At 60.3% G+C, this 25,854-nt stretch overlaps 2 protein-coding genes across 2 annotated transcripts; one reads left to right on the plus strand and one right to left on the minus strand.

Moving 5' to 3' along the window:
• Positions 1-4,304: 4,304 nt before the first annotated feature.
• DDX51 (DEAD-box helicase 51) lies at positions 4,305-12,717 on the minus strand. The gene is given in 16 exon segments (XM_032654076.1): positions 4,305-8,026; positions 8,241-8,375; positions 8,455-8,518; positions 8,630-8,731; positions 8,921-9,037; positions 9,119-9,234; positions 9,312-9,510; positions 9,657-9,802; positions 9,874-9,885; positions 9,887-9,983; positions 10,142-10,191; positions 10,193-10,249; positions 10,528-10,569; positions 10,571-10,674; positions 10,990-11,140; positions 12,156-12,717. Coding segments are annotated over 16 exon segments (1,962 nt in total). The 5' UTR covers positions 12,699-12,717; the 3' UTR covers positions 4,305-7,999.
• Positions 12,718-12,802: 85 nt separating this feature from the next.
• On the plus strand, positions 12,803-17,274 carry NOC4L (nucleolar complex associated 4 homolog). The gene is given in 22 exon segments (XM_032603595.1): positions 12,803-12,967; positions 13,298-13,358; positions 13,361-13,417; positions 13,911-14,017; positions 14,284-14,391; positions 14,562-14,585; positions 14,587-14,625; positions 14,628-14,695; positions 14,787-14,896; positions 14,975-15,009; positions 15,332-15,364; positions 15,366-15,383; positions 15,469-15,592; positions 15,722-15,770; positions 15,906-16,016; positions 16,177-16,240; positions 16,242-16,338; positions 16,428-16,450; positions 16,452-16,511; positions 16,804-16,918; positions 17,007-17,102; positions 17,105-17,274. Coding segments are annotated over 22 exon segments (1,539 nt in total). The 5' UTR covers positions 12,803-12,850; the 3' UTR covers positions 17,128-17,274.
• Positions 17,275-25,854: the final 8,580 nt, after the last annotated feature.

The raw sequence follows: 25,854 nt of genomic DNA on the forward strand, positions 1-25,854 counted from the left end.
ACGTACTTTATACAAACATATTTGGAAATAGGGAATCACCTGTATCCTGGGCTTGAGTCCCAAGTTGTGATGGAGTGGAGGGGCTGCAGACACCCACTGCCTCTTGGCTCGAGCAGGGTGTTCCCCTCTCATCCTCAGCTCCCTTGGTGTCAAATAGGAAGATGGTGGAATTGGTCTGGTGGTGTTCTCGTGAATAATCACTGAGTGAGGGATGGGAAGCCATTAGCACATGTCTGAGCCCAGGGGACTGGCCTTGGAAAATGTTAGCCTGGTTGGAGGAACCCTCAACTCCAGGCCTCAAGGAACTCCAGCCAGCAGCCCCCAGAATGTATGCTCATGACAGAAAATCACAGCATACACAGTGAAGAGCCTCAGGAGTGAGGGTCTGACTCACACCTGTAGAGACGTTAAGATGCCAGAATTGCTGGATCTAGAATAAGAAATGCAAAATGTATTTCATATGGTTAAAGAAACAAAGGAGGAAATAACAAGCGTGGAGGAGAGACAAGGGGTCACCAGACACCAAGCAGATAAAAAAAAGAAAGTGAACCAAATAGTTCTTCTAGAAATTAAACATAAAACAGTTGAAATTTAAAACTTGGTGCAAGTAATCTCAATCCCTACCTCACACCATATGCAAAAATTAACACAGAATGGATCAGAGACCTAAATGTGGAACTCACAGTTCTGAAACACAGGAAAAAATCTTTGTAGCCTTGGGTTAAATTAAGATTTCTTAGCTACAACATCCAAAGCACAAATCTATAAAAGAATAAAAATGAAAAGTGGAACTTTATTAAAATTAAAAACATTTTGGTATGTGAAGAACATTATTGAGATAATGAAGAGCCACTGGGAGAAAACATTTGCAAAAGACGCAGCCAATGAAGCACTTGTAATAGGATATATAAATAAAAGAAAAAACGCATTTCCTTTACTCACGACACTTCTGACACCAGCTGCATGGGGGTCTCCCACACCAAGCAGTTCTCCAGGTCTCCGTGACATGGACCAGCTGTCCTACAAGAGCCCAGTTCTGACGCTGACAACCCGAGGCTCGCACAGAGCCTGCAGGCTAAGGACCCAGCCCCACAGACGACCCCCTTCAGATGCCAGTTACAAGTGCCAGGTTGTCACCTGTCCTTTTGACCAACTGGCTATAAATTGGAGGATTCCACAACCCCTCCTTGGGTTGGATCATTCGCTAGGACGGCTCACAGAACTCAGGAAAAGTTTACTTACTAGGTTAGTGGTTTATGATAAAAGGATATAACTCAGGAACAGCCAGATGGAAGAGATTCATAGGGCAAAGTGTGGGGAATGGAAGTGGAGCTTCCTTGACCTCTCTGGGCACCATTCTCCCAGAATCTTCATGTGTTCACCAACCTGGAAGCTCCCCCGAACCTGTCCTTTTGGGGTTTTGTGGAGGCTCCGTTACATGGGCCGGATTGCTTATTACCTCAGTGCCGACCCCTTCTCTGCTCCGCAGAGGATGGGGGTGTGTGTGTGTGTGTGTGTGTGCGGTGAGGCTGAAGGTTCCAAGCTTCTGATCATAGTTTGGTCTTTCTGGTGACCAACCCCCAGCCAGGAGCCCACCAAGCCACCTCATTGGAACAAAAGACCCTCCTGGCACCCGTGCCACTCAGTGGATTCCAAGGGTTCTAGGAGCTGGGGGCAGAGACCAATACACAACATATATTCCTTATCATTTCACAGTAAAGAATTGTCAGAGGGCTTCCCTGGTGGCACAGTGGTTAAGAATCCGCCTGCCAATGCAGGGGACACGGGTTCGATCCCTGGTCCAAGAAGATCCCACGTGCCGCAGAGCAACTAAGCCCGCCTGCGCTCAACAGCCCACGAGCCACAACTACCGAGCCCGCGTGCCTAGAGCCTGGGCTCCACAACAAGAGAAGCCACCACAATGAGAAGCCCATGCACTGCAACGAAGAGTAATCCCCACTCAACGCAACTAGAGAAAGCCCACGCACAGCAACAGAGACCCAACGCAGCCCAAAATGAAAATAAATAAATTTATTTTTTTTAAAAATTGTCAGAACTCCATAACAGGAAAATAACTCATTTTTGGAACTTCCCTGGTGGCGAAGTGGTTAAGACTCTGCACTCCCAATGCAGGCGGCCCGGGTTCAATCCCTGGTCAGGGAACTAGATCCCACATGCATGCCTCAACTTAGAGTTTGCGTGCCACAACTAAGGAGCTGGCGAACTGCAACTAAGGAGCCCATGAGCTGCAACTAAGGAACCCACCTACTGCAAGTAAGGCGTGGTGCAACCACATATTTTTTTTACAAAAGAAGACTCATTTTTAAAAGTGGAAGAAAGATTTGAACAGACACTTCACCAAATAAGCTCTAAGAATGGCAAATAAGCACATGAAAAGATGTCAGTATCCTTTCATTAGGGAAATACAAATTAAAACCACAAGGAGATACAAGGACACATCAGCTAAAAAACGAGGACCTTGGCTAGTGAGGGTGAAGAGTGGCCTGCTCCCGTGCCTTGCCGGGGGGGCGGCGCCCACGAGTCAAGCCCCGTTGCAAGCAGCTTGGCAGTTTCTTATGTATTTTACTTAAACAGTCATTTACTCTGACCCGGCAACCTCACTTCTCACAGTGTACACAGAAGTGAAAACACACATCCACATGATAACCTGTATGCAAATGTTTATAGCAGCTTTATTCGTAATCTCCCCAAACTGGAAGCAGCCCAGTCATTCAACTGCCGGATGGAGAAGCAAACCACGGCCCCTCCGGACAATGACGTGGCACTCAGGTAGCCGACCAGGCTGCTGGCGCTTAGACGGCAGGCGGGAAACTCGAATGTATTGTGCAAAAGAGGCCAGACACAAAAGGCTACATACTCTATGATTTCACTTATATGACGTCCTGAAGACGGCAAAACGATAGGGTCAGACTATAGCTCAGGGGTCTCAGGGGTGGGGTGGGGGCGGGGGGGGGGAAGGACTGACCTCAAAAGAGCCATTGGGGATTTGGGGGGTGATGGAAATGTCCTGTTCTCGATTGCGTTGGTGGTTACATGACCACAGGCCTTTGTCAACACTCATAAAACCATACATCAAAAAGGGTGATTTGGGGGACTTCCCTGGTGGCACGGTGGTTAAGAATCCGCCTGCCAGTGCAGGAGACACGGGTTCGAACCCTGGTCCGAGAAGATCCCACATGCCGTGGAGCAACTAAGCCCATGCACCACAACTACTGAGCCCGCGTGCCACAACTACTGAGCCCGCGTGCTGCAACTACTGAAGCCTGCGCGCCTAGAGCCCGTGCTCCACAACAAGAGAAGCCACCACAATGAGAAGCCCGCGCAGCAACAAAGACCCAGTGCAGCCAGAAAAAAGGGGGGGGGGGGTGATTTTTACTCAATGCAAATTCTTTATTAAAAAATTTTTTTTATTTAGAACAGTTTGAATTTTATTTTTTGGCCAAGCTGTGTGGCACGTGGAATCTTAGTTCTCCAACCATGGATCGAACTCGTGTCCCCTGCAGTGGAAGCGTGGAGTCCTAACCACTGGACTGCCAGAGAGGTCCCCTGTATGCAAATTCTACTGCAGTTTTTAAAAACTTCATGGGAGAGTAAACAGTACATTTGAGAATTAGTGACAGACCTGGAGAAAATCAACCTACTGCAACACAAAGAACAGGAAGAAAGAAAGTTGCGTGGAGAGACAGATGGTAGAGGGGTGAGAGGTCTAATGTCGGAGTTGAGTTCCAGAAGAGAATGCGAGACAGGTAATATCTGAGGACGTTCGAGAACCGGCTTACGGTGCCAATCCAGAGATTCAGGAAAGCCAGAAGGTCTCAAACAGGATAAAGAAAAGATTCCCCGCAGACACATTTAGGCCAACGGTAAACTCAGGAGGCAAGGAGAGGTCACAGGAGTGGAGGGAACAGAGATCACCTGCAGAAGGACAGACTGATGTCTAACTTCTCAGTGGTAACTACAGAAACCGGAGAGTTCTTCCGAGGGTTGGGATAAACAGAGGCTCCGTGGGGTGCCGCACGGATGGCTTCAGGGGAGCCGCTTCTTTAGGGCGTCCTTCCACCCACCGTGCCCGCTTGCGTGGGCACAAGTCTGAGGACAGGACGCTCTCAGGCAGGCTGGGGGCGGGGATGCAGCGGCCTCCAGGTGGCAGCTTCTTTGTGTCTCCGCACGACCTGGAGGACCCATCCTTCCAACTGAGAGCACTGGACGTAGATTTTGGCAACTGACCTCACAGAGCTCAGAAAGGGACCAAAGGATCGAGTGACGTTTCGACAACAAAGCTCTCTGGTGCCATCAGTTTATTTATGGGAATGGGATTTTTTTCAGTGTTTTGATTTATAAATTGGAAAAATAAGAATAGAGTTGACGCTGAGCCTTGTGGGCATAGGAACTAACTGAAGAAAACAGGTTAGCCCTCTCCATCTATTAAATTTTACTTTTTATGTTTAGTAATTATTTACCATAACTGTAATACATTTGTCATTTTGCTAACTTGCATACCAATAATAATTGTACCGATTTCTCAACCCAGAAGATTATTATTTTTTTTTTTTTTGCGGTACGCGGGCCTCTCACTGTCGTGGCCTCTCCCGTTGCGGGGCACAGGCTCCGGACGCGCAGGCTCAGCGGCCAGAAGATTATTATTTTTGAACACTTAGAGCCTTGTGGTCAATTCTGGAGCACATTTCTATTGCAGGGACGCACGATCGGGGGTCTATAAAATAATTCCAAGCATAAAATACATTAGATCTGTGCGGGGGAATGGAGCGGGAATAGGAATTCACAGAGAGGAGTGTGGGGTGATGGGCAGCATCCAGTCGTAGACGGAGTATTGGATGGTACCTGACAGTCCCCTTATTTGCCTTTTCATGGCTCTGTCGTGATGCTCTGGGGGTGCGGGTTCGCAGACACGGCACATGTGTCCAGAGCTGCGGCTGTGGCCTCGCCACCCTCCTCCTCTGTCTCTTGTACCAGAAGGCGTCGATGTGCCCGGGGGAGGAGAAGCTTGGCAGGCCACAGCACCCCCTTACACACTTGCCAGGGAACGCTCCCAGGAGCACCGGTGGGCACAGTCTAGACTGCTCTTCAGCAGGAGGGAGGCTTCGCTGCACCAGCGAATGGCACTTCCCCTCCAGCCTTCTGAGAGGCGGCACCTGGGGCTTTCCTGGGTGACGAGACCTGCAGGTGCCTCGCTCCCCATCCTTGCCCCGCGTGCCCAGGGGAGCGAGGGCAGCAGAATGGTTGCACCAAGGCCACGCTGTCATCTGCGTGCCTCGGTGCCCGTGGGCCGGCCTGGCCGAGGGGTCCCCCCAGGAGGGCCGAACAGCCATCCCAGGGCCGTCGGACGACCAGCACAGCTGCTGGACCGGTGGGTCCCGGCCCGGCCCTGCTCAGTCCTAACCCTCGGGGGGATGCAGTTCCGGGGTCTGAGGTCCCCCTGGAGCCTTTGTGAGCTCAGTTCCTGCCAGCACAGAGCATCTGTGCCCACCCTGCCGTGTGTGCGGTGGCAGCAGGAATGCGTGCGAGGCTGGTCTGCCACGTTCGCGCCCCCTTCACTCTTTGCTTCTTATTTCTCCCAGTTTTATTGGGGTATCACTGACATACAGCACTATATACGTCTAAGGTGTGCAGCGTAAAGATCTGACTTACACATCATGGAGTGATCATCACAGTAAGTTTAACGAGCGTCCGCCGTCCCACACAGATTGAACATTAAATAGGAAAAAAATGTCCTTGTGGTGAGAACTCAGGATTTACTCTTAACAGCTCTCATACATATCACGTGTAACCTACAGCAGTGTTATATTTGTCATGTTGTACATTACATTCCTAATACTTATTTATCTAATAAAGGGAAGTTTGTACCTTTCGACCGTCTCATCCAATCCCCCTGCTTCTGGTAATGACAAACCTGATCTCTTTTTCTGTGAGTTTGTTTTGCAGTATGAGTGATTGGCTTACACGCTGTTAATTCCTGCTACTTCGCTTTTCTCTGAAGTCGTCTTCTTTTCCAGATAAATGCCCAGCAAGTCGCTGTTGAAACCCAACAGCAAGGTGACCTGCACACCGCAGCCTGCCTTGAAGACACCACTACCGCCCGTGTCCCAGATGCCCAAGGCCCCAGAGACCCAGCAGGTGCAGGGGAGGCCCTGTATCTCCAAGTTCAAAGTGAAGGGCGAAAGCAGGCAATGTCGTTTCCGCCTGGTGGTCACTTTGCTACTCCCGGGCCCCTCCTCCCGGAAGTGAGGGGCAGGAAGGCTCGGGACAGGCCACAGCCGAGGTGCTTCTGCTCGGTCTCCCGCGGCAGCGGCAGCGCCTGCGGTGCCCCCATGAGTGGCTGCATGCTCCCAGCCCCCAGCCCCCACTTCAACCTCTTCCCGGAACCCGTGGGCAGGCTCGGGGCCTCCGCACACGCTGCAGCTTCTCTCCTGTCCCCACGCGCCCGGCCACTCCGCAATGCTCAGTAAAGGTGACATCGGAGTTCTTTGTTCTGCTGGCAATTATCAATGTTACGAAACTTCTAAAGGCTCAGCCGCTGTCTTCAGTCACCTGCCTGGGCCTCTTCCCGTCTTCTGACACAAGCGTGACTGAATGGAAGGAAAAGGCAGGCTGAGGCGGCAATCTGATATTTCCAGCAATCCTATCACCCAGGGGCATGTGTGTTCACTATTTTTTAAAATTTTATTTATTTAAAAAAATTAATTTACTTATTTTTGGCTGATTGGGTCTTCATTGCTGCATGCGGGCTTTCTCTAGTTGCGGCGAGCAGGGGCTGCTCTTTGTTGCCGTGCGCGGGCTTCTCATTGTGGTGGCTTCTCTTGTTGCGGAGCACGGGCTCTAGGCGCACAGGACTCGGTAGTTGTGGCTCGCGGGCTCTAGAGCACAGGCTCAGTAGTTGTGGCTCGTGGGCTCTAGAATGCAGGCTCAGTAGTTGTGGCACACGGGCTTTGTTGCTCTGTGGCATGTGGGATCTTCCCAGACCAGGGTTTGAACCTGTGTCCCCTGCATTGGTGGGCAGATTCCTAACCACTGCGTCACCAGGGAAGAAGTCCATATTTGTTTTTAAACAGATGCTTTATCGAGATACAATCCACAGACCGGGAAGCCGCCTCTCAGAGGCTGTGCGTGGCTGTACCATCCCCCGGGTCCCGTGCGAAGCCTGGCCTGAAATGTGAGCTGGTTCGGTACGCAGAGTGCGTTTACAGCCCCAAGAGGTCCAGGCTGGTGCGACCCGAGTCCTGGTCCGCGTGCTCTCCCGTAAGCTGCCCACTCTGCCCCATGACGTCCACTCGGGCGACAGCGAGCACACGGGACGCCAGGACTCATGGTGGTTATTCTGCCAACACAAGGAGCTGTGGTTCGTTCCCATTAAGGTTCTGTCAACACGTGACTTTTGGAAACGAAGCTTTCTCAGAGACGGCGGTCAGTGCTCTGAAGCCTGTTTCCTGGACACTCGTCTCACACACGCGGTGACTGATCGTGAAGTACAGCCGCGATGACCTCGCAGCGCATCCTCCGGTCTCTGTGACGCCTCGCGGGGAACGGCTACTTAGCAGCCGGCCGTTCATCCCAACAGCGAGGGACTCAGGGCCACCTCTCCCACGCAGGGTGGTGGCTCACACTGTTAGAAGAACTGAACTCCTGAAGGTACCTCAAGGCTGATCCCCAACTTACAGCCTAACGCGTGGCAGACGCCACCCCGTCAGCTCCAGGGGAGTGTAAACCGTTTCACTGGAGACTTGCTTCCAGAAAGACCACCCGACAGGGGGCTGACCTTGTGCCCCCTGGAAGGTCTCAGGCCTGGGCCGGAGCCTTGTGTCCAGGGTGCCGGGCGCAGGGCAGCAGCGTGCTTGGGGACCGAGGCTCGCTCAGCTGAGGAATCCCCGTCTCCTGCTCGTGTGTCCAGCAACCGGTGCTCGGGATGTTTCCAGAAAGGAGGCGGCTCCCGCACCACGAGGGCTGAGCCCCAAGCCCCGGCCTAGGCTGCCTTCTGCCTCTGCTCCTCCTGCGGGGGTGGCGGTTGGCAGGGGTTGGCAGGCGCCACCGGCCGCTCACTCCTTGTGGCCGGCCCCACCCTCCACCCCCGAGGGCAGAGACGCCCCATCCCCACGCCCGCTCGGAAAGCCAGTTCGGTGCCGGACCCCTCCGGGCCGTGGGCCCCCCTGCCGTCTCCTCCCTCCACCTCGGCCGTCCCAAGACGAGCCCCCGTGGCGCCTCACCCTGACGGCCCTCTCCAGCTGGGACAGGGCCTCCTGGTACCGTGGGACCAGCGGCTGCAGGAGCTCACTGGGGGCGTCGTGCCGCTCCAGCCTGGGCACCCCGCCTTCCCTGAGCATCCGGACGAACCTCCTCTCCTGTGGGGAAGGAGCACGTGAGGGGAAGAGGCTCCCGCCCCGCCGGGGCCCCACCTCGGGCTGAGACCCCCAGGCTGACCTGCACCTCGAGGAGCAGCGTGAAGGCCTGTCCGGATTTTCCGGCGCGGGCGGTTCTTCCAACCCTGAAACGGAGCACAGCCTCCTCCAGAGCCGTGGCCCCCAACCCGAGGGCTGTTGGGACCAGGCTTTCTCCGCAAGCCACCCCCTCCCCAGACCCAAGGCCAGTCCCGCACCGGTGCACATAGGTCCGCAGGTACTGGGGGGCGTCGTAGTTCACCACCAGCTGCACGCCCTGCACGTCGATGCCGCGGGCCGTGGCGTCGGTGCTAATGAGGCTGGCGGGACACGAGGGGCCGCGGGCCCTGCCTGAGGCCGGGAGCAGGGACACACGCCCCTTCCCGCCCTGCTGGGGACGCCGCCATGGAGCTGGGGAGGGCCCGAGGCGCCCTTCGGGAGCCCAGGCTGACGCCGGAGCGAGCGCCCTCCCCAGAGCAGGACCCCGGCCTGTCTTCCCAGGTACTCACAGCTGGATCTTCCCCTGCTGAAACCGCTTCAAGATCAGCTTCCTAGCGCCAGGCCCATAGCGGGAGGAGAAGTCGGCCACGCGCACGCCCCCAAAAGCCTGGACTAGCAGGAACAGCCTGGGCGGGAGAGGCCAGAGTCGGGTGGGCTGGGGGAACCACCTCCTCTCCCCTCCAGTCTCTGCACCACGCGGGCCTCACCTGTGGGAGTTCTCACGGGAGTTGGTGAAACACAGAACCCTTGAGAGATTCATCTCCAGGATCAGGTGCAGGATGACCAACGGCTTGAGGCGGAGGCTGCAGGGCACGTAGCGATGCTGCGGGGGATGGCGCGAGGTTGGCCACAGCCCGGTGCCTAGACGCGCCCCCTCCCCCCTCCAAGTGCCCTGCTCACCGTGAGCCCCGCAGGGAAGGTGTACTTCCCGCCCAAGTCCCCGGCCACGTCCACGTCGGGGTCTCTGAGGCCCCCGTGCACCGAGCCCGTGGAAAAGAGCCGGGGCCGGTAGAGGCCGAGCTGCTGCAGCTTTTCGGGGTTCTGGGTCAGAGTGGCTGAGAAGAGTAGTTTCTGCAGTGGCATCTGGGGGCAGCAAACGCTGGAAAGGGAGGGGACGCTGGGAAAGCAGCACAGCCCAACCAGCCCACCCCAGCCCTGTGGGAGAGCGTCTCAGACGGGGGACAGCGGAGGGGACCAGCCCAGGGCGGCCCCACTGGGCGCCAAGCGGAGTGCAGGGCCTGGTACCTGGCTGCGGTCACAGCCCGGGGCTGTGTTCTCTGGAGCAGAGCAAAGGGATCCCTACTGCCCTCACTGGGAAAGGCCGCGGCCACCACCCGCGGCAGCCAGGCCTGGTGCATGCTGTCTATCACGCGGTCGGCCTCATCGATGACCTGCGGGGCGGGGGGGGACCGCGGTCAGCTTCGGGTCTGGGCCCGGGCCTCCCTCCACGTGGGCCACCTACCAGGAAGCGGAGAATGCTGGAGGCTGAATCCTGGGGTCTGCTCGCGTGGTCCAACCAGGCGGCCAGGGGTGGCCACCACGATGTCTGCCAGGCAGCGGAAGCCGTCTGCTCTGTGGAGTGGATGAGCGGCTCAGGAGGCCGCCCTGCACTGACCACCCCCCCAGCCCGCCTGACATGGGGACCCTGTGGACAGCGGCGCTCCGCTCCCCGGGCCAGATGGCCGCGATGTAGCTGCACAGAGCGAGCCCACAGACCCGGAGGAACCTACGTGTCCTGCACGAGACTCTCCTGCTCCTTGGCCAGCGACTTCTGCCCGGTGTACCAGGGCGACCCGAAGAGGAGTGGCATCTGTGTAGACGCTGAACACTTTGCTCACCTGGAGGAAAAGCAGCCATCACCAGCGTGACCTGAGGCCCCACGCCGCAGTGACGAAGCCCCGGGGTCTGACCTCCAGGCATGGGCCCACGTACCTGCTGGGCCAGCCTCCTTGGTCGGCAGCACAAACCAGGGCCCGAACCTGGCACACGGCTCGCCTAGCAGGGCCTGCGGGGTAGACGGCCGCCCGCGTCAGCCCGCCCCCCCGCGGCCGTCCGTGCCGTGTCAGCCGCTCCCGCCTGCAGACCCGCCTGGAGGGCGAGGGCTCCCTGCGCTCACCTGCACCACGGGGATGACGAAGGCCAGTGTCTTCCCACTGCCCGGTTGGGGCAGACACACAGAGGTCGCTAGGCCGGTAGCCGCCTCTGCTTACCAGAAACCCGTTGGCTGCGCTCTCCAGGAGAGCTGGAATCACCGCTGCCTGCACTGGACGAGGAAGGGCGAGACGCGCGTCACGTCGGTGCAGGGACACCCAGTACCAGCACAGGCACCGGAGACGGCCGCCTCCCTGTCTGCGACCTCTGGGCTGGGCTCTCGCTCAAGGTCCGCACCAGAGCCTCCCGGAGTGCTGAGAGGCTGGAGGTGCGGAGGCCGGGACCACACCTGCCACTGGACGTGTGCGCAGGCTGCCTGTGTGGGCAGCTGCTGAGCGATGGCCTTGCACGGTTCTGGGAGAAGATGCTCTGGAAGGAAACCCTGCTCCCACCACCACCCCACCCCACCTGCGCAGGGCAGGGGCACCTGGAAAGTAGGACGAGATGCCCTGAGCCCGCAGCCTCTTCCGCAGGTCCGGGTGGACTTCCGGGATATCCTCAATAGGCACTAGGCCTTCGGTGACACTCTTTCCAACGCGGCTTGGCTCAGCCAGCCACGCTGGCAGGAAAGGCTGGACCTATCACAAAGGGAAAGAGAAAGAGACGCGGTGAACACTCCCTAACCCGCCAGGCCAGCAGAGCAATGGCCCATGAGCCAAGCGCTCAAGACACTCAGACTGAAAAGGCCGCAAGAAAGAGGCAAGCTTTCTAGCTTCTCCTAGTCCGCCCACGTCTCACTCTCCGTGAAGGCTTTGAAAGGCGTGAAAAATACATACCAGAAAGCTCCCTGAGCCAAACCACCCAGGGGCACCTTCGCACCTAATAACACCCGTGCTCCAATGACATCTGCGCTCCGGACTACACCCGCAAGGTGCCCGTGACCTGGCACTCTTCCGCCCGCGCTTCTGTTTGCTATCACTGGCTCTGCACCAACCATACAAACCCTCTGTCGTTTTACACAACAAGCTCATTGCTACCTCGGGGCCTTTGCCCCAACTCGGCCCTCTCCCTGGCACACACTTCCCTGCCCCCACCACACCTTAACCAGGCTGATCCCTGTCTTCTGATTCCAACTCAAAGTGGATCTCCCCAAGGGCACTCTGCCCAGCCTCTCTTATTCTTCATGATGACGATCACGCTCCAGACATCCTTTAGCTCACGTATTCGACTACTGAAATCTTACGTTGACGTGAATCTGCAACTCGCCCAGCAACCTGCTAGACCTGGTAGGATCTCCCATTTTGTTCGCTAGATTGGCGAGTACAGTGGAAGCTCTTTAAATGTGCACCAAGGAAGCGAAGCTGTTTAGAGAGATCTCTGTGACAGCAGCACGGAAACCAAGTCAACCCGCTGGTTTCGGAAAAAAAAAAGAGAACTCTTATAATTGAAAATGGAAGTGCTAAGTTTGCACAGGATTCAAACCGTAAACGAGAATGCTAAGACATCAGCAGTCGGCCGGCTCAGGTGTTCACTCACCGAACACAAACCATACACCCATCAGGCGCAAGCACCGTCCTCCATGCCGTCCCACGAACACAAGCCACGGTAACGACAGCCACCCCAGCGCTGCAGCCTCCCCCCCGGGCCGCTCACCTTTGGCGCCTTGCTCCTCCTGAAGCCCCCGAGCACCAGGGCGTGGGCTGGGGGACCAGAAGCCTCTTCGGGGGGCGGTCCGCCCTGGCCCTCCGGCGACCCCGCGGCTTCGGCGCCCACGCTGTTCCCCGCCGGCGCCTCCTCGCTGCTCTCTGCGCGGCAGGAGCGGGGGCGGGCGGCGCGTCAACCCCCACGCGGTCCCGAGTCCCAGGGCCCCGCCTCGCCCCGCGAGGCCCTACCTGCGCCCGCGTCCTCATCCTCGTCGTCCGCCTTCCGCCGCTTGCAGGGAGGTGCGTGCGGGCTCCCCGGCGCCCCGCCGCTCTTGCGCCTCCGCGTTCTGCGCGGCCGCCGTCGCCGCTTCCCCGCCGCCTGCGCGGTCTGCGCGGGCTCCGAGGGTTCTTGCTGCGGCGGCTGCTTCTGCAGCTGCCGCTCTCGGGCCCGGCACCGCAGCCGCTCCAGCAGCGCGCGAGCCCGGCCGTCCGCCTCGGCCTCCTCCCCGGCCGCCTCGGGGCCCGCGTACCGCGCGACGTGGAAGAGCGCCATGCCACCCGCCGCGCGCCAGTCCGGCCCGACGCGCCACGATGACGAGGGGGCGGGGCGCGACGTCATCCGGCGCCGGCGGTGACGTCAGTGGAGCGCCGGGAGGCGGAGCCGGTGGGCGGTTCGGTTGGTCTCTGCCGCGTGGGGGTGGCGGCATGGAAGGGGAAGCCGGCCCTGGGGGCGCGCGCCGGGCGCTGGGCCGCCTGGTGGAGGCGGTGCTGGCAAACCGAGGCAAGGCCAACTCCGTGTTCGACATCCTGGCCGTGCTGCAGGTGGGGGCCCGTGGGGAGCGGCGGGGGTCGCGGCCGGGGTCCCGGGGTTGGAGTCCAGAATGGGGGCCTTCTCGGGCTCTGACGAGGTGGGGCTTGGGTTCGGAATGCGGCAGCTAATTGCAAAGCGGAGTTCAGGACTATTCTGGGGGTCTTCTCCAGTCTCGCAGGGCTCCCAGGTTGGAGGGTCGGGTGCGGGGTTTGGCAGAGGTGGGATGGGAGGGTCACGCGGGCTCAGGGGTGGGGTGGGGTGGGGCTGGGGTCCTGGTCGGGAAAGGGGGCAGGGGCCACAGCTCCAGGCGGGGCACCCCCGCGACCGGCATCTCCCCGCAGTCTGAGGACCAGGAGGAGGTCCACGAAGCGGTGCGTGCATGCAGCCGACTTTTCGGGGCCCTGTGGCCCGCGGAGAGCTGTTTGTGGGCCAGCTGCCCTCTGAGGAGATGGTCATGGCAGGTCAGTGTCCAGGAGGGCCTGGTCTCTGACAAGGTTAGAGGGGGATCTTGCTACATGGGATGAGCCCCCCCCCAAAACTCCATCATAGGCCACGCGGGTCGATGGGATCGGGAGATGGTGTTTGGGGGAAGGGGTGGGGTAGTAGGGACGTTGAAGCCAGGTGTAAGTAAAGGTTGGGTGGGGGTGTAACTGTTTGTCTTGTTTTGTGCCTCTTGTGGGATTTGATGATGCGTATAGTTGACCGTCAATTTCCACGGAGGTTTAGAGTTATGTGTCTCAGTCCTTGGCGCGTCTGGGTCTTGGGGTGAAAGGAGAGAGGATCCTGCCTGGGGGAACGTGCTGGTCCTGCCCCAGGTCTGGAACCACAGTGACTCGTTTTCACTTATTCCTCGGCTGGGCTGAGTAGAGGGCAGGGGGAGGGTGGGGCTGGGTCCCGTCTGGCGTGTGCGGGTGCGGGCGTCGGTGTGGGCTGACCGCCCTGCCCCACCTGCAGGGTCCCGGGGGGCCACTCGCAAGTACAAGGTGTGGATGCGGCACCGGTACCACAGCTGCTGCAACCGCCTGGGGGAGCTCTTGGCTCGCTCCTCCTTTCCGATCAAGGTGAGTCTGGCCCGCTAGCCTTGCTTGCCCGCGCAGGGCTCTGCGAGGGGCCTGGGGCCGTGGCTGCAGGTGCCGGTCCAGGTGAGGGTGCTGTCTCTTTCTGTGGCTGGGTCCTCTGGGTGTGGCTGCGTCCGTCCTGTCTCCTGATTCTCACAGGAGCTTTACCTTGAGGGTGTTCAGGCCTGAGGGCCGGGGGAGCTCTGTGGGCCTGTCTGCAGGGATGACGTGTGGCGGGCGCCTCGCGGTCCCTTTGCCACCCCTCCTAGGAGCTGGCCCTCAGCACCCTCATGAAGTTCGTGCAGCTGGAGGGTGAACACCCCCTAGAGAAGCCCAAGTGGGAAGGCAACTATCTGTTTCCCTACCAGCTCTTCAAGGTGAGGCCCAGGCTGCCCGCTTGCGGGTCTCCCCAGCTGCCTGTGGGTTGTGGGGTTTGGGGGGACTCTGGAAGCGCCCCCCCCAGACTCTGCTATGTGAGCTCCACACCTGGGCCGCCTGTCCTGGGGGTCAGAGAGGTGCTCACCACCTTGTTCCCTCTCCCCCGCAGTCGGTGGTAGGAGGCCTGCTTTCCTCCAGAAGAGGACCGCTCCCTGCTGCTCTGTCAGTTCCGGGAGAGTACCTGGAACACGACGACATCCGCTACCACACGATGCAGGCCGCGGCGGACGCCGTGGCCCGGGCGCTGATGGGCGCCCTGAGGTGAGCCGCCTGGGTCCGGGGAGGATGGGGGGCAGGGGGTGACGGGCACACGGCGTCCAGGTGCTCAGGCCAGGTCTGCAGCAGTGCCCCTCGCTTTTTGGAACAACGCCTTCACGCTGCTGTCCTCCGTGAGCCTGCCCCGCCAGGAGAGCGTCCCCTCCAACTTCTACGTGAAGCACGCGGGTAAGCGCCGGGTGGAAGGGCGGGAGGGCAGGGGCCCGGCCTTCTCCCGTGTTGGGTGACCCCTCGCTTTATCTGCAGAGCTCTCGGACAAGTGGAAGGTCGTTCATCTGAGGGTGAGACGCCCTGGGTGGGTGGTGGTCTCCCTGGGAATCCCCCGGTCCTGGGCTAGCGCCCCCTTCCTGGCCTTGTCAGCCACCGGGCTCACAGGAGGGCCCCGAGGGCCCAGGCACGGCTCCCGGAGGTCAGAGGCGGCCTGCCCAGACCTCTCTGGGGCTGAGTGTCATTGCCAGGGCGGCTGTGAACACAGGGCCTGTGGCCGAGAGGGAGGTGTTCTCTCGCTGGGGTTTCTTAGGCCCTGGCTCCGTACCGGAGGCAGGAGGAGAGGGGGCGTGATTGGGAGCGTGGGGCACGCCCACCCTTGCCGCTTCCCCGCAGGAGCACAGGAAGGCCTTCCAGCAGATGTGGCTCCGGCTTTCTCAAGCACCAGGTAGGGGTGGGGGAGGGACCCCAGGGCTGGGCTCCAGCAAGCGGGGCGGGCCGCAACCCGACCTGACCTGCTGCCTTTCCGGCAGCTGCCTCTCCGTGTCTGCAAGAAGGTGCTGGTGATCATGCATGACTCCATCCTGCCTCACCTGGCGCAGCCCAGCCTCATGATCGACTTCCTCGCCCGCGCCTGTGACGTCGGTGAGGCAGGGAGCAGCGGGCCCAGGGCGGCGGTGGGGGCGGTGGGGGGGGCCTCTGCAGCCCTGGGCCAGGCAGCTGGCGGGGGTGTGCCGTCGGGTTGGGCTCCACGGCTGCGCGTCTGTCTGCAGGTGGAGCCGTCAGCCTCCCTGGCTTTGAACGGACTTTTCATCCTGATTCATAAACACAACCTGTGAGTGTCCGCCTTGGGGTGGTCTGAGGGCTTTTCAGCTCTGCTCGTTCATCCGTGACCCCGGCCGGGATTCCTGATCTGTTCTGTTCGTGGCTCTACCCCGACACGTGCTCCGTCGCTCACCTCCCCCGCCAGGGAGTACCCTGACTTCTACCGGAAGCTGTATGGCCTGCTCGACCCGTCTGTCTTCCACGTCAAGTACGGGCTCGCTTCTTCCACCTGGCCGACTCTCTTCCTGTCGTCCTCGTGAGTGGGGGTGGGGCTGGGGACACCTGGCCTGGCTCAGAGCCGCAGGGCTGCCTGGGCCCCGCTCATCCCTGTGGGGCTGCGGCCCGCAGGCCAGGACGGGAGCTGGGGGCTGGCTACGGAGGGGTGGAGTCTTACGCCTCCCCCCCCCGCCCCCCAGGCATCTGCCTGCCTACCTGGTGGCTGCCTTTACCAAGCGCCTGGCCCGCCTGGCCCTGACGGCGCCCCCCCGAGGCTCTACTCACAGTCCTGCCCTTTATTTGCAACCTGCTGCGCAGGCACCCAGCCTGCCGCGTCCTCGTGCACCGCCCCCGGGCCCCTGGTGAGTGCGGCCGGAGCCCCTGGGAGGCCTGGCCAAGAGGCCAGCACGCAGGTGCAGGTGGCAGACTGGAGCCTGGGTCTCGTTCCTAGAGCTGGACGCCGACCCCTATGACCCCCCGAGAGGAGGACCCTGCCCGGAGCCGAGCCCTGGAGAGCTCCCTGTGGGAGCTGCAGGTGAGGGCGCCCTGCCTGCTGGTCACTCCCTGGGCTTCCTGGAGCCGCCCCACCTGGGCGCTCCCGCTCGGCCACCCACCCAGCCCCACCCTGCACGCCCCTGCCAGCATCTCTTCCAGGTCCCAAGGATCCCACCTTGCCTTGTCACATTCGCTCACCCAGGGGAGCCTTTGCCTCCATCTGTCCTGTCCCTGGCCTGCGGAGGTGGTGGGATGGTCCCCCTGCTCAGTGCGTCCTGTGCCCCTCGCTTTGCCCACGAGGGGCTGGTTGGACATCCCACGTGCCCCTCCAGGCCCTCAGCAGCATTACCACCCCGAGTGTGTCCAAGGCCGCCAGCGGCCATAACCAGGCACTGTCCGAAGCCGAGGTCAGCATCGCGCCGCTTCTGGAGCTCACTGCCTTTCCAGGTGAGGCTGTGAGGCGGGCCGGCGCTGGGGCAGTGAGGGCCGTGCAGCACGGGGCGCCTGACTGGCCGCCTGTCCCCGCCCCGCAGAGTATTCGAGCAGGACCTGCAGAAAAAAGGGCCCGAGCCGGTGCCATTGGAGTTCAGCCCGGCCCCAGGGCTGCTGGGGCGGCGGGGACGATCTCTGTGCCCCAGCACTTCACGCTGAGCTGACCCTGCGCGCCCCGCTGCCCCCGACGGATGGTCTTGTGGGACAGCCGCTGGGGGTGGTGCTGGTGGGCGGGGGTCTCGGGAGGTGCAGGTCCCTTCACCTGTGGCCCTGGGGCTGGGGTCAGATGACACCGGCGGGGTGCTCTCCCGTCCACCCTGCCGCCCCATCCACCCGCCTACCCTTGCTGGCCTCACTGCGAGGGTGCTGCCCGGGGCCCTCCCTTCCCTGCGGCCTGGTGGGGAGGGGCGAGGTGGGGTATGGGGGGTGCTGCAGGGCAGCCCCTGCTTCGGGGCCTCAAGTTACAAGCGCGCCGGGTCGTGGCCTTCTGTCGGCCCCCGCGCATTCCCCCCCAAAGACGCGCCAGGCCCCTCTGTATCGCTGTGTTTCTGACACGGGGCGGCCGTGAGAGCCTCTCTGCTGCAGTTAGACTGACGTGGGAGTGATGGGGGCTGGGCTCTGTGCCCCTGGTCAGTCTCGGCGGGGAGCACAGAGAGGGGCACGAGTTCTCTGTGCCTGGCCAGGCCCTACTGAGGTCACCTTTGTCCCCAGAAGCACAGTGAGTCTCGGGGTGAGCGTCTGCCCCTATCGAGGGGTTACAGGTGGGGCCCGGGTCCGTTCCTCCACCCCCTGAGCGCAGTGGGCCAGCAGGCCCGGTGTTTCCACAGATATCTTTTAGAGGTTTCTTTTCTGCCAAAGGTGGCGGGTTTTCCGGCTCTGGTAGTGAACCAGTTTCCTTCTAAAAAAACCCACTCGGTCCGGCACACGCCTGGAGACCGGGGCACGGGGGTGGGGCAGCCCACGGGGAGATAAGATACCTCGCTGCCCTCGCCGCCTCCTGTTGCCCCGCTCCTGGCCCCGCCCTGCCCCTCCCCCCGGGGAGCAGGGTGGGAGCTCGTGGTGGGCACCCTGGAGTCACAGCAGGAAGGGTTTCCGCCAGTCTTGGTGTCCAGGTCCCCCCCCACCGGCCCGGGGTCCCAGTGCACCCTGCTGGTAGCAGCACACCACGTTGGCCCCGCCGCCCGTCACCCGTCTTCCCCACGAGCAGCAGGGGATGCTTGTTACTGAGCTGGAAACCGCCTTGTCCCTGGGGCGCCAGGGCTTGCCTGGTGCGGGGGGCGGCGGGTGGGCGGTCTCGAGAGAGCCGGGCCGTCTGGCACCAGGAGTGTCCAGTGGGCCAGAGGCCGCCGGGGCCTTGTGTGGGGATGCCAGGGCTGGACGGCCTGAGGCCTTCCGCTTTAATTGAAAAATGCCACTGTGTAAAAAAATTTACAAACTACAAAACATTTGAACAGGCTCTCTTGGTCTTGTCTGCATCTGGCGTCCTGCGCTCCCGTAGGTCCTGGCTGTGGCCCATAGCCGCACTGGTGCCTGGGCAGCCGCACGCTGCCGTGCTTGCCCTCCGGCAGGTCCCCATTTCCTGTCCTCTGGCCCTGGTTGTCCGCGGGGGAGGAGGGGTGACAGTGCCCTTCCCAGCGGCTGTGAGGTTGGCTGAGAGGCCGCGTGGTGGGTTGGAGGTAAGAACTGAACCGGGGGGCTGGGAGCACCGCTGGGGCTCTGCCTGTCCTTCAGGAGCCCGGGGGGTGGCCGGGACAGCCTCCGGGGCACGTGGGGCTGACTGCAGGGCTCCTGGCTCCAGGGGAGGTACAAGCTCAGACTTTCAAGGGCTTTGGAACCACCTGGGATCAAATAAGATGTCTATGTGGGCGGACGGAGGGAGGGAAGGGCCCTCGGGCAGGTGTACCTGAGGGCGGAGGACATAGCGGCTCCCTGGTCTGTACCAGGAGGCCATCCTGAGGCCGCCTTTGTGAGCGACCACCTCTGAGCCCAGAGACAAGAATGCAGGCTCTTAGAAAGAGTAAGCGTTTATATGTTTTAAAAAGAAAAAACAGACAGGCACCAGCGAGCCCGCTACTGGCAGCCGCACACCTCAGCGGCCTCCCTGGAGGAGGACGAAGGGGAAGCCTCTGTTGCCCTTGCTGAACTACAGCCCTGCCCCGGTTCGTTTGGCCTTTGTAAGTTACAAAGCAGCATGGCCTCTACCTGGGAGCTCAAGGGAGAGAGGCAGCGTGTGGGGAGATGTGGAAGCCTGCTTGCTCCCACAGCCCGCGGCCCACCCTCTGCTCTGCCGCCACTTCGCCCGTCACAAGGCCCTCGTGCTTCCCGCGCCGGGGGGAGAGGCGGGTACACCTGCCCAAAGCCCTCCCTCCACCTGCCCACGTAGACGTTTTGTTTGTGGCACTAGGGACGCTGTTGTTTCCTAGGGTCCAGTTTTTACAAATTGCTTAAAAAAGATTTTCAGACACAGAATGAATACCTTTTAGCTTAAGGATGCCCCGTTTGATATTTGAGGTGCACTAAATTTTAAAAGTTAAAGTGAAATCCACAAAACATAAAACTAACCACTGTAAAATGCGTGATTCAGGGACTTCCCTGTTGGCACAGTGGTTAAGAATCCACCTGCCAACGCAGGGGACACGTGTTCGAGCCCTGGTCTGGGAAGGTCCCACATGCCGCAGAGCAACTAAGCCCGTGTGCCACAACTACTGAGCCTGCGCTCTAGAGCCCGCGATCCACAGCTGCTGAGCCCATGCACCACAACTACTGAGGCTGCGCTCCAGAGCCCGCGAGCCACAACTACCGAAGCCCGTGTGCCTAGAGCCTGTGCTCTGCAACAAGAGAAGCCACTGCAATGAAGACCAGTGCAGCCAAAAATAGATAAAATAAATTTATAAAAATGCATGAGTCAGTGGCATTTGTGCATCCATGACATGTGACTGTTGCCTGTGTATAGTTCTAGAACTTTCTATTGCCCGTGAATGGTGTGTATCCTGACCTCTCCTGTTTCAAGAGGAGGCCCATGTCCATGGGAAGGTGTCTGGAGGCCAGAAGTCCCCACAGGCCTGCTTGGGGCCCCATGGAGTGGGCTCTGCCATCTTCTCCCTCCAAGGCCGGGTGGCCACTCGGAGCTGGGTCAGCCCCAGGCCTCCAGCAGGAATCGGAAACCTGAGTGGACGCGCAGAGCCAGGACCCTTGGGCGGCAGCACCTGGGCTGGGGTCTGTAGGAGGGAGGTCCACGCATTCTGGGCTGCCAGCCTGCCATGCCCGCCCCCGGGAGTCTGGCGTCTGGTGGGGGATTTAACCTGGTTGAAATTGAGGGCTGGCCTTTGTCCGGCTCCAGGAGGGACCCGAGGCCCCGGGTGTCCTGATGGGAGCGCCGTCTGCGGGGCCGCAGCCCGCCAGAGTCCCCGATGGGGGTCACGGCGGGGCTTTGGGCTCAGTGGCATCCGCTCCCCCTCCGGAGGGGCTGGACACTGGAGGCAGCCACGTGGGTCCCACAGCCCCGGTAAAAACGGGACGCCGAGGCGGGAGCCCCCGGCTGGCAGCACCCCGTGCGTGTGCCGTCACACGTCAGGGCCCACGGGGAAGACACCGGATGCTCGTGGTTGGGGATCTCCGGGGTCTGTCCTGCGCCCTTCCCTTGGCCGAGGCTACTTCACGCCCCCTCCCTGCAGTGAACCAGGACCATGAGAACAGAGCCCTGAGGGGACTCGGGTAATCCTCCCAGGGGGTTGTCCAACCCGAGGGGATCTCAGGGGCCTTGGACTTGTAGTCGGTGTCAGGGTGGGGATGGTCTTGAGTGCCTGATGTTGGAGGGCCCCTGAGAAAGAGAGTCCCTGCACCTGCCACCCCACCAAGCAGTAAGGGGGTTGATACCCCGCTGTGAGGAGGGTCCGGGGCAGGCTGGGAGGCACCTCCAGAGTAGAAAGGTTGGCGGACGGTCTTGGACGGGGCATCCAGGATCGCCAGGGGCAGCAGGCAGGTGGGAGCCTCACTGTGGGGAAGAGGGGACTGCTGGCCTCCTGCGTGGTCTCCAACCGCACGGAGGGGAAGACGGGTCTCTCGGGGTGCCAGCGAGGACAGGTAGTACCTTGCGTGCCAGGGGACCGCCGAGTCCTTCCCAAGTGACTTGAGTCCAGGCTCCTTGCAGGGAGCCCCGCCATGAGTGTGCCTGCCCAGACGGCCCGGGCCCTGCCTCCCTGCCTCATTCACTCAACGGTGGTTTCCTTGCTGTCATCTCAGGGCAGCCTGCCCTCCTCCTGACTCAAGCGCTGCTTCTCTGTTCCCGGCACATACACCTCTGTCCCGACACCACCGGGAAAAGGGGGGACCCTGACCAGCAGAGACCTCATTTCTGCCGCATCCGGAGCCGGAGCTTGAAGTAGAATTTCAATCCCGCGGCAGAAACACAGGGACGCGTTGTTTCCTGCACGACCCGTGGTCCTGCCTCTCGAGCTACTGAGACCCAGTGAGCCAGGGACATGGGGGACCCCTTCCTGCATCTGCGGTGGGCCCCCGCTGCACGATGCCACGGCTCCAGGGCTGTCGGGTCCAGGGTTTCAGAAAACCTTGGAGGGAGGGCGGGGGTGGCCCGATGTTGGGGGGCGGGGCGCTGCCTGCTGTGTGCCTGGGGCGCCGTCCCCTGGTCCTGCTGCACAAACAGGCCAGCCCTGTCTGTCCCTCTGTCCCTCTGTCTCCCTGTCTGTCTCTCTGTCTCCCTCCAGGAGACGAATGGGGCTGTTGGATGATTAAGTCACAGTCACACGCGTAATGAGGAACGTATCGCGAGACGCGGAGAACACTCTCCAGCGACAGGAGTGCTCAAGCACTTAACGGGCATGTAGCAGGTAAGCTGCAGAGAACCGGATGTCCGAGGGGTGCCTCCTGAAACAACCAGGGCGTAGACCTTGGGGAGTGTGTGCCCCCAACAGGGCTTTCCCGCTGGGCTGGGGGGCAGCAGCTGGCCCCTGGCACTGAGCCGCCCTCCTCCGTGGGGCATCCTCCGTTAATGGAAGCCTCCCGGGGCCCCACCCCTGCTCCCAGCTGATCACGGCCTGGTGAGGTCACGGCCTCAGGGCCCACCGGCTGGTGCCCCGCTCTGTGCTCGGGAAAATTGCCCAGCCCCTCCAGGCTTCGGTCCTCTCATCCACAAAGTGGGCGGTTCCAGGGGCTGTGGCTGTGTACGAAATCAGTCCAAAACTTAGAGGCAGGAAACCACTGCACAGGGCTTGCGGGGGGACAGCTGGTCTCTGCTCTCCTCGGCAGGAGCTGGGGCGGCTGGGACGTCGGGGCTGAGCTCCCTGAGGTCTGGGCTGTTCTAGGTCAGAGCCGGAGCCATTGAGGTCGTTAAGTACGGTGTGTCGAGGTCAGAGGAGGCCTGGTCCACCGGCATTACTTGAGGCTTGAAGGCCTGCCAAGACAGACGTGCTAAAATAGGGCAAAATGTTTCTTCTCCACACAGTTCATTTGTGCTCATTATAAAGACCTCAGTTACGGGCTTCCCTGGTGGTGCAGTGGTTGAGAGTCCGCCTGCCAATGCAGGGGACACGGGTTCGTGCCCTGGTCCGGGAAGATCCCACATGCCGCGGAGCGGCTAGGCCTGTGAGCCATGGCCGCTGAGCCTGCGTGTTTGGAGCCTGTGCTCCACAATGGGAGAGGCCACAACAGTGAGAGGCCCGCATACCGCAAAAAAAAAAAAAAAAAAAAAAAAAAAAAAAAAAAGACCTCAGTTACTATAGAGATGGACGTCGCTGGGAAGGGAAAGCCGCACATGGAGGACCTGTGAGGCTCTGCAATGATCAAGGAGATTTCCAGGAGACTGCTGTGGGAGATAGGCACTGCCCGGGGGTGGGGGGCAGCCACGAGGCTCTGGAAAGCCCAGAGGGTGGCCGGGGGCAGCAGCTCACCTCTGCTGTAGAAAGCCGCCAGGAAAGCGCGGATGTGAACGCTGTGTGCCTATAAAACTCTCTACAAAGTCGGGGTCAGATCCGGCCTGCGGGCCACAGCTTGCCCACCCCTGGTCTAGTGACCTTCCTGGTCTGTCTGTCTGTCTCTGGGTCTTCTTTGGTGGACATGACCAAGAGCTATGCAAACAGTTCTTGTCCACGGAATGAACTTGGTCTGTAGGAGGGACGGTGGTGTCCCCCCCGCAGGTGGAAGGGGGCAGCTTTGCCTCAGTTTGGGGGATTCACTTCAGTTCTCCCGGTAGGCCTGCTCTCGGGTCCCCTCAGGAACAGTTTGAAGTTTTACCAGCCGTTTCATTAGCTAACGGTTAAATCGACTCTCTGACACACGTCCATTTGTATCTGTAGGTGAGTTATGCTTTTTCCTTTTTACAGAAACTGACCATTAATAGTCCCCGGGATTGGGCTTCCCTGGTGGCGCAGTGGTTAAGAATCCACCTGCCAGTGCAGGGGACACGGGTTCGAGCCCTGGTCCGGGAAGATCCCACATGCCGCGGAGCAACTAAGTCCGTGCACCACAACTACTGAGCCTGCGCTCTAGGGCCCGCGAGCCACAACTACTGAGTCCACATGCCTAGAGCCCGTGCTCCGCAACAAGAGAAGCCACCGCAATGAGAAGCCCACGCACTGCAACAAAGAGTAGCCCCCGCTCGCCGCAACTAGAGGAAGCCTGTGTGCAGCAGCAAAGACCCAATGCAGCCATAAATAAATAAATAAATAAATATATTTAAATATATTTATAAAATAGCCCCTGGGAACCCCAGTCCCAGACATGACCGTGGTTACCAGCTTGGTGCATATCTGCCTTCTCCCCAGCATCCCTTTAATGAAAAATCCCAGCATCACATCGCAGGTCTCGTGTGCCCCCCGTCTGCCTTGGAAACATAATGACACAGTGTGTGCGTGTGGCATTCTCGCTGACTGGCCACCCCGCATGTCCCCTGAGCTGTGATGTATTGAATTGTCATCGAATGTCTGTCATTGAAGTATTGATTCCCCCTTTCTTTTTTTTTTTTTTTTTTTCTGTGGTACGCGGGCCTCTCACTGTTGTGGCCTCTCCCGTTGCGGAGCACAGGCTCCGGACGCGCAGGCTCAGCGGCCATGGCTCACGGGCCCAGCCGCTCCGCGGCACGTGGGATCTTCCCGGTCCGCTGCATCGGCAGGCGGACTCTCAACCACTGCGCCACCAGGGAAGCCCCCTCCTTTCTTTTTTGACCCGTGAGGAATTTGTATGAATTTCCGAGAGGCCTTTCTAATTTCTAGGGTTACTGGACACAACAGATTCCTGGGAAGTGGATTAAATATTAAACGTGTGGCCAGGTGTTCTCCCGGGAGAATGTGACAGTGTCTGTGCTGTGACACCTTCTGTATCCCTCCCTTTGCATCCTCGCCACCCCAGAAGCTGCAGAGGCTGCCGCTGAACCAGTCTCAGTTGGGGGGCAGAGGGGAGGGATGGTCCCGAGTGGCAGGGCCTCTCCTTGGCGCCCACCCCCATTTAGCGGAGGCAGACAGGTGAGCGTTTCCCCGGAAATCTGAGTCTCTTGCCAGAAGAAGGAGCCCCTGGCCCTGCTCCCCGCGCTGTGGCCCGTTCTCTGCCTGGCCTGCCTCTCGGGCAAAGCACTTCAGCGCTGCTCCCCTCCCCGCATAATGCTGTCTGGGATCTGGAGGCCCATCGCAAGCTGTGTGATCGGGGCCTCCAGGAGAGCCTCCCCAAGCAGGGTGCAGCCCTGACGGTCTCTGGGACGATGTGCGCATTTCCCCGCAGGCCTCCTATCCCTCCCCTTACTGTTCCTGTGAAACAAACCGCCCCAAAACTCGGTGGCAAGAAACAGCATTTTACTATGTTCCCAAGTTCTTTGGGTCAGGAATTCAGAGACAGGGCCCCCTGGGATGGCTCACTTCGCTCCACAGTGTCTGGGGCCCCAGCGGGCCGGTGGGAGCCTGGCGGTGATTCGATGGCAGGGCCGGGTCTTTTGGAGGCAGCTGGACTCCCAGGGCTGGTTCTGTGGCTCTGGGGTCCTCGGGCCTGTGGATTCCACGGAGCGGCCAGGGCTCTGAGAGCGGGTGGACGCTGTGTGGCCTTTAATGACCCTGCTTCAGAAGTCACCCAGGGCCACCGGCTGTGCTCCCAGCCTCGAGGGAGGGAACACAGACCTGACCTCTGAACTGGAAGGCTGTCAAACCGCGGAGCCTCCGCTGGCCCCGGGCTGGGGGGAGGGAAGGTCCTCCTCTTCAGGCATGGGGAGGAGGTTGTGCATGGAGGGAGACGCTGACCCGGCTCTACCACTGTGGGCAAGTGACGTGGCCTGGCTAGGCCTCAGGGTCCCCACCTGTAAAGTGGTAACAAGAACAGCACACGTCCCGTGAGGAATGACGAGGGGTACGTGGAGAATTGGGGGAATTAGTGTCCTGGGGCCACGTAACAAACACCACAAACTCCAAGGCTTAAAACAAGAGTAATTGGGATTCCCTGGTGGTCCAGTGGTTAAGAATCCACCTTCCGCAGGGGACGTGGGTTCAATCCCTAGTGAGGGAACTAAGTTGCCGCAGGACAGCTAAGCCCGCACGCCGCAGCTCTTGAGCCCATGCACTCTGGAGCACCACAACTAGAGAGAGCAGCCTGTGTGCCGCCACTAAGATCCCACTGCAGAGGCTTGTGGGAGGTGCCCCCTCCCTTTCTGACCCGCAAGAAGCCTTCCTGCGCATGTGCAGACAGGGCAGTTTCCCTGACCTCGGGAGGGGTCGTCTTATCTGCCCTGTGGGGCAGACGTAGACCTGCTCTTACGGTAAGAAGCACAGCCTTTCCCTAAGCCCTTACGCTTCCCTCGTGGGGTGGGCCTGGAGTTAAATGAGAGCACGTCCTGAGGGGCTGCGGATGGAGAGGACTGGAAACGTCTGGCTGCAGGTGGGGGGCGGGCAGCCGAGTGG

This window comes from Phocoena sinus, chromosome 14, assembly GCF_008692025.1.
Source record: "Phocoena sinus isolate mPhoSin1 chromosome 14, mPhoSin1.pri, whole genome shotgun sequence".
NCBI classification, from domain to species: Eukaryota; Metazoa; Chordata; class Mammalia; order Artiodactyla; family Phocoenidae; genus Phocoena; species Phocoena sinus.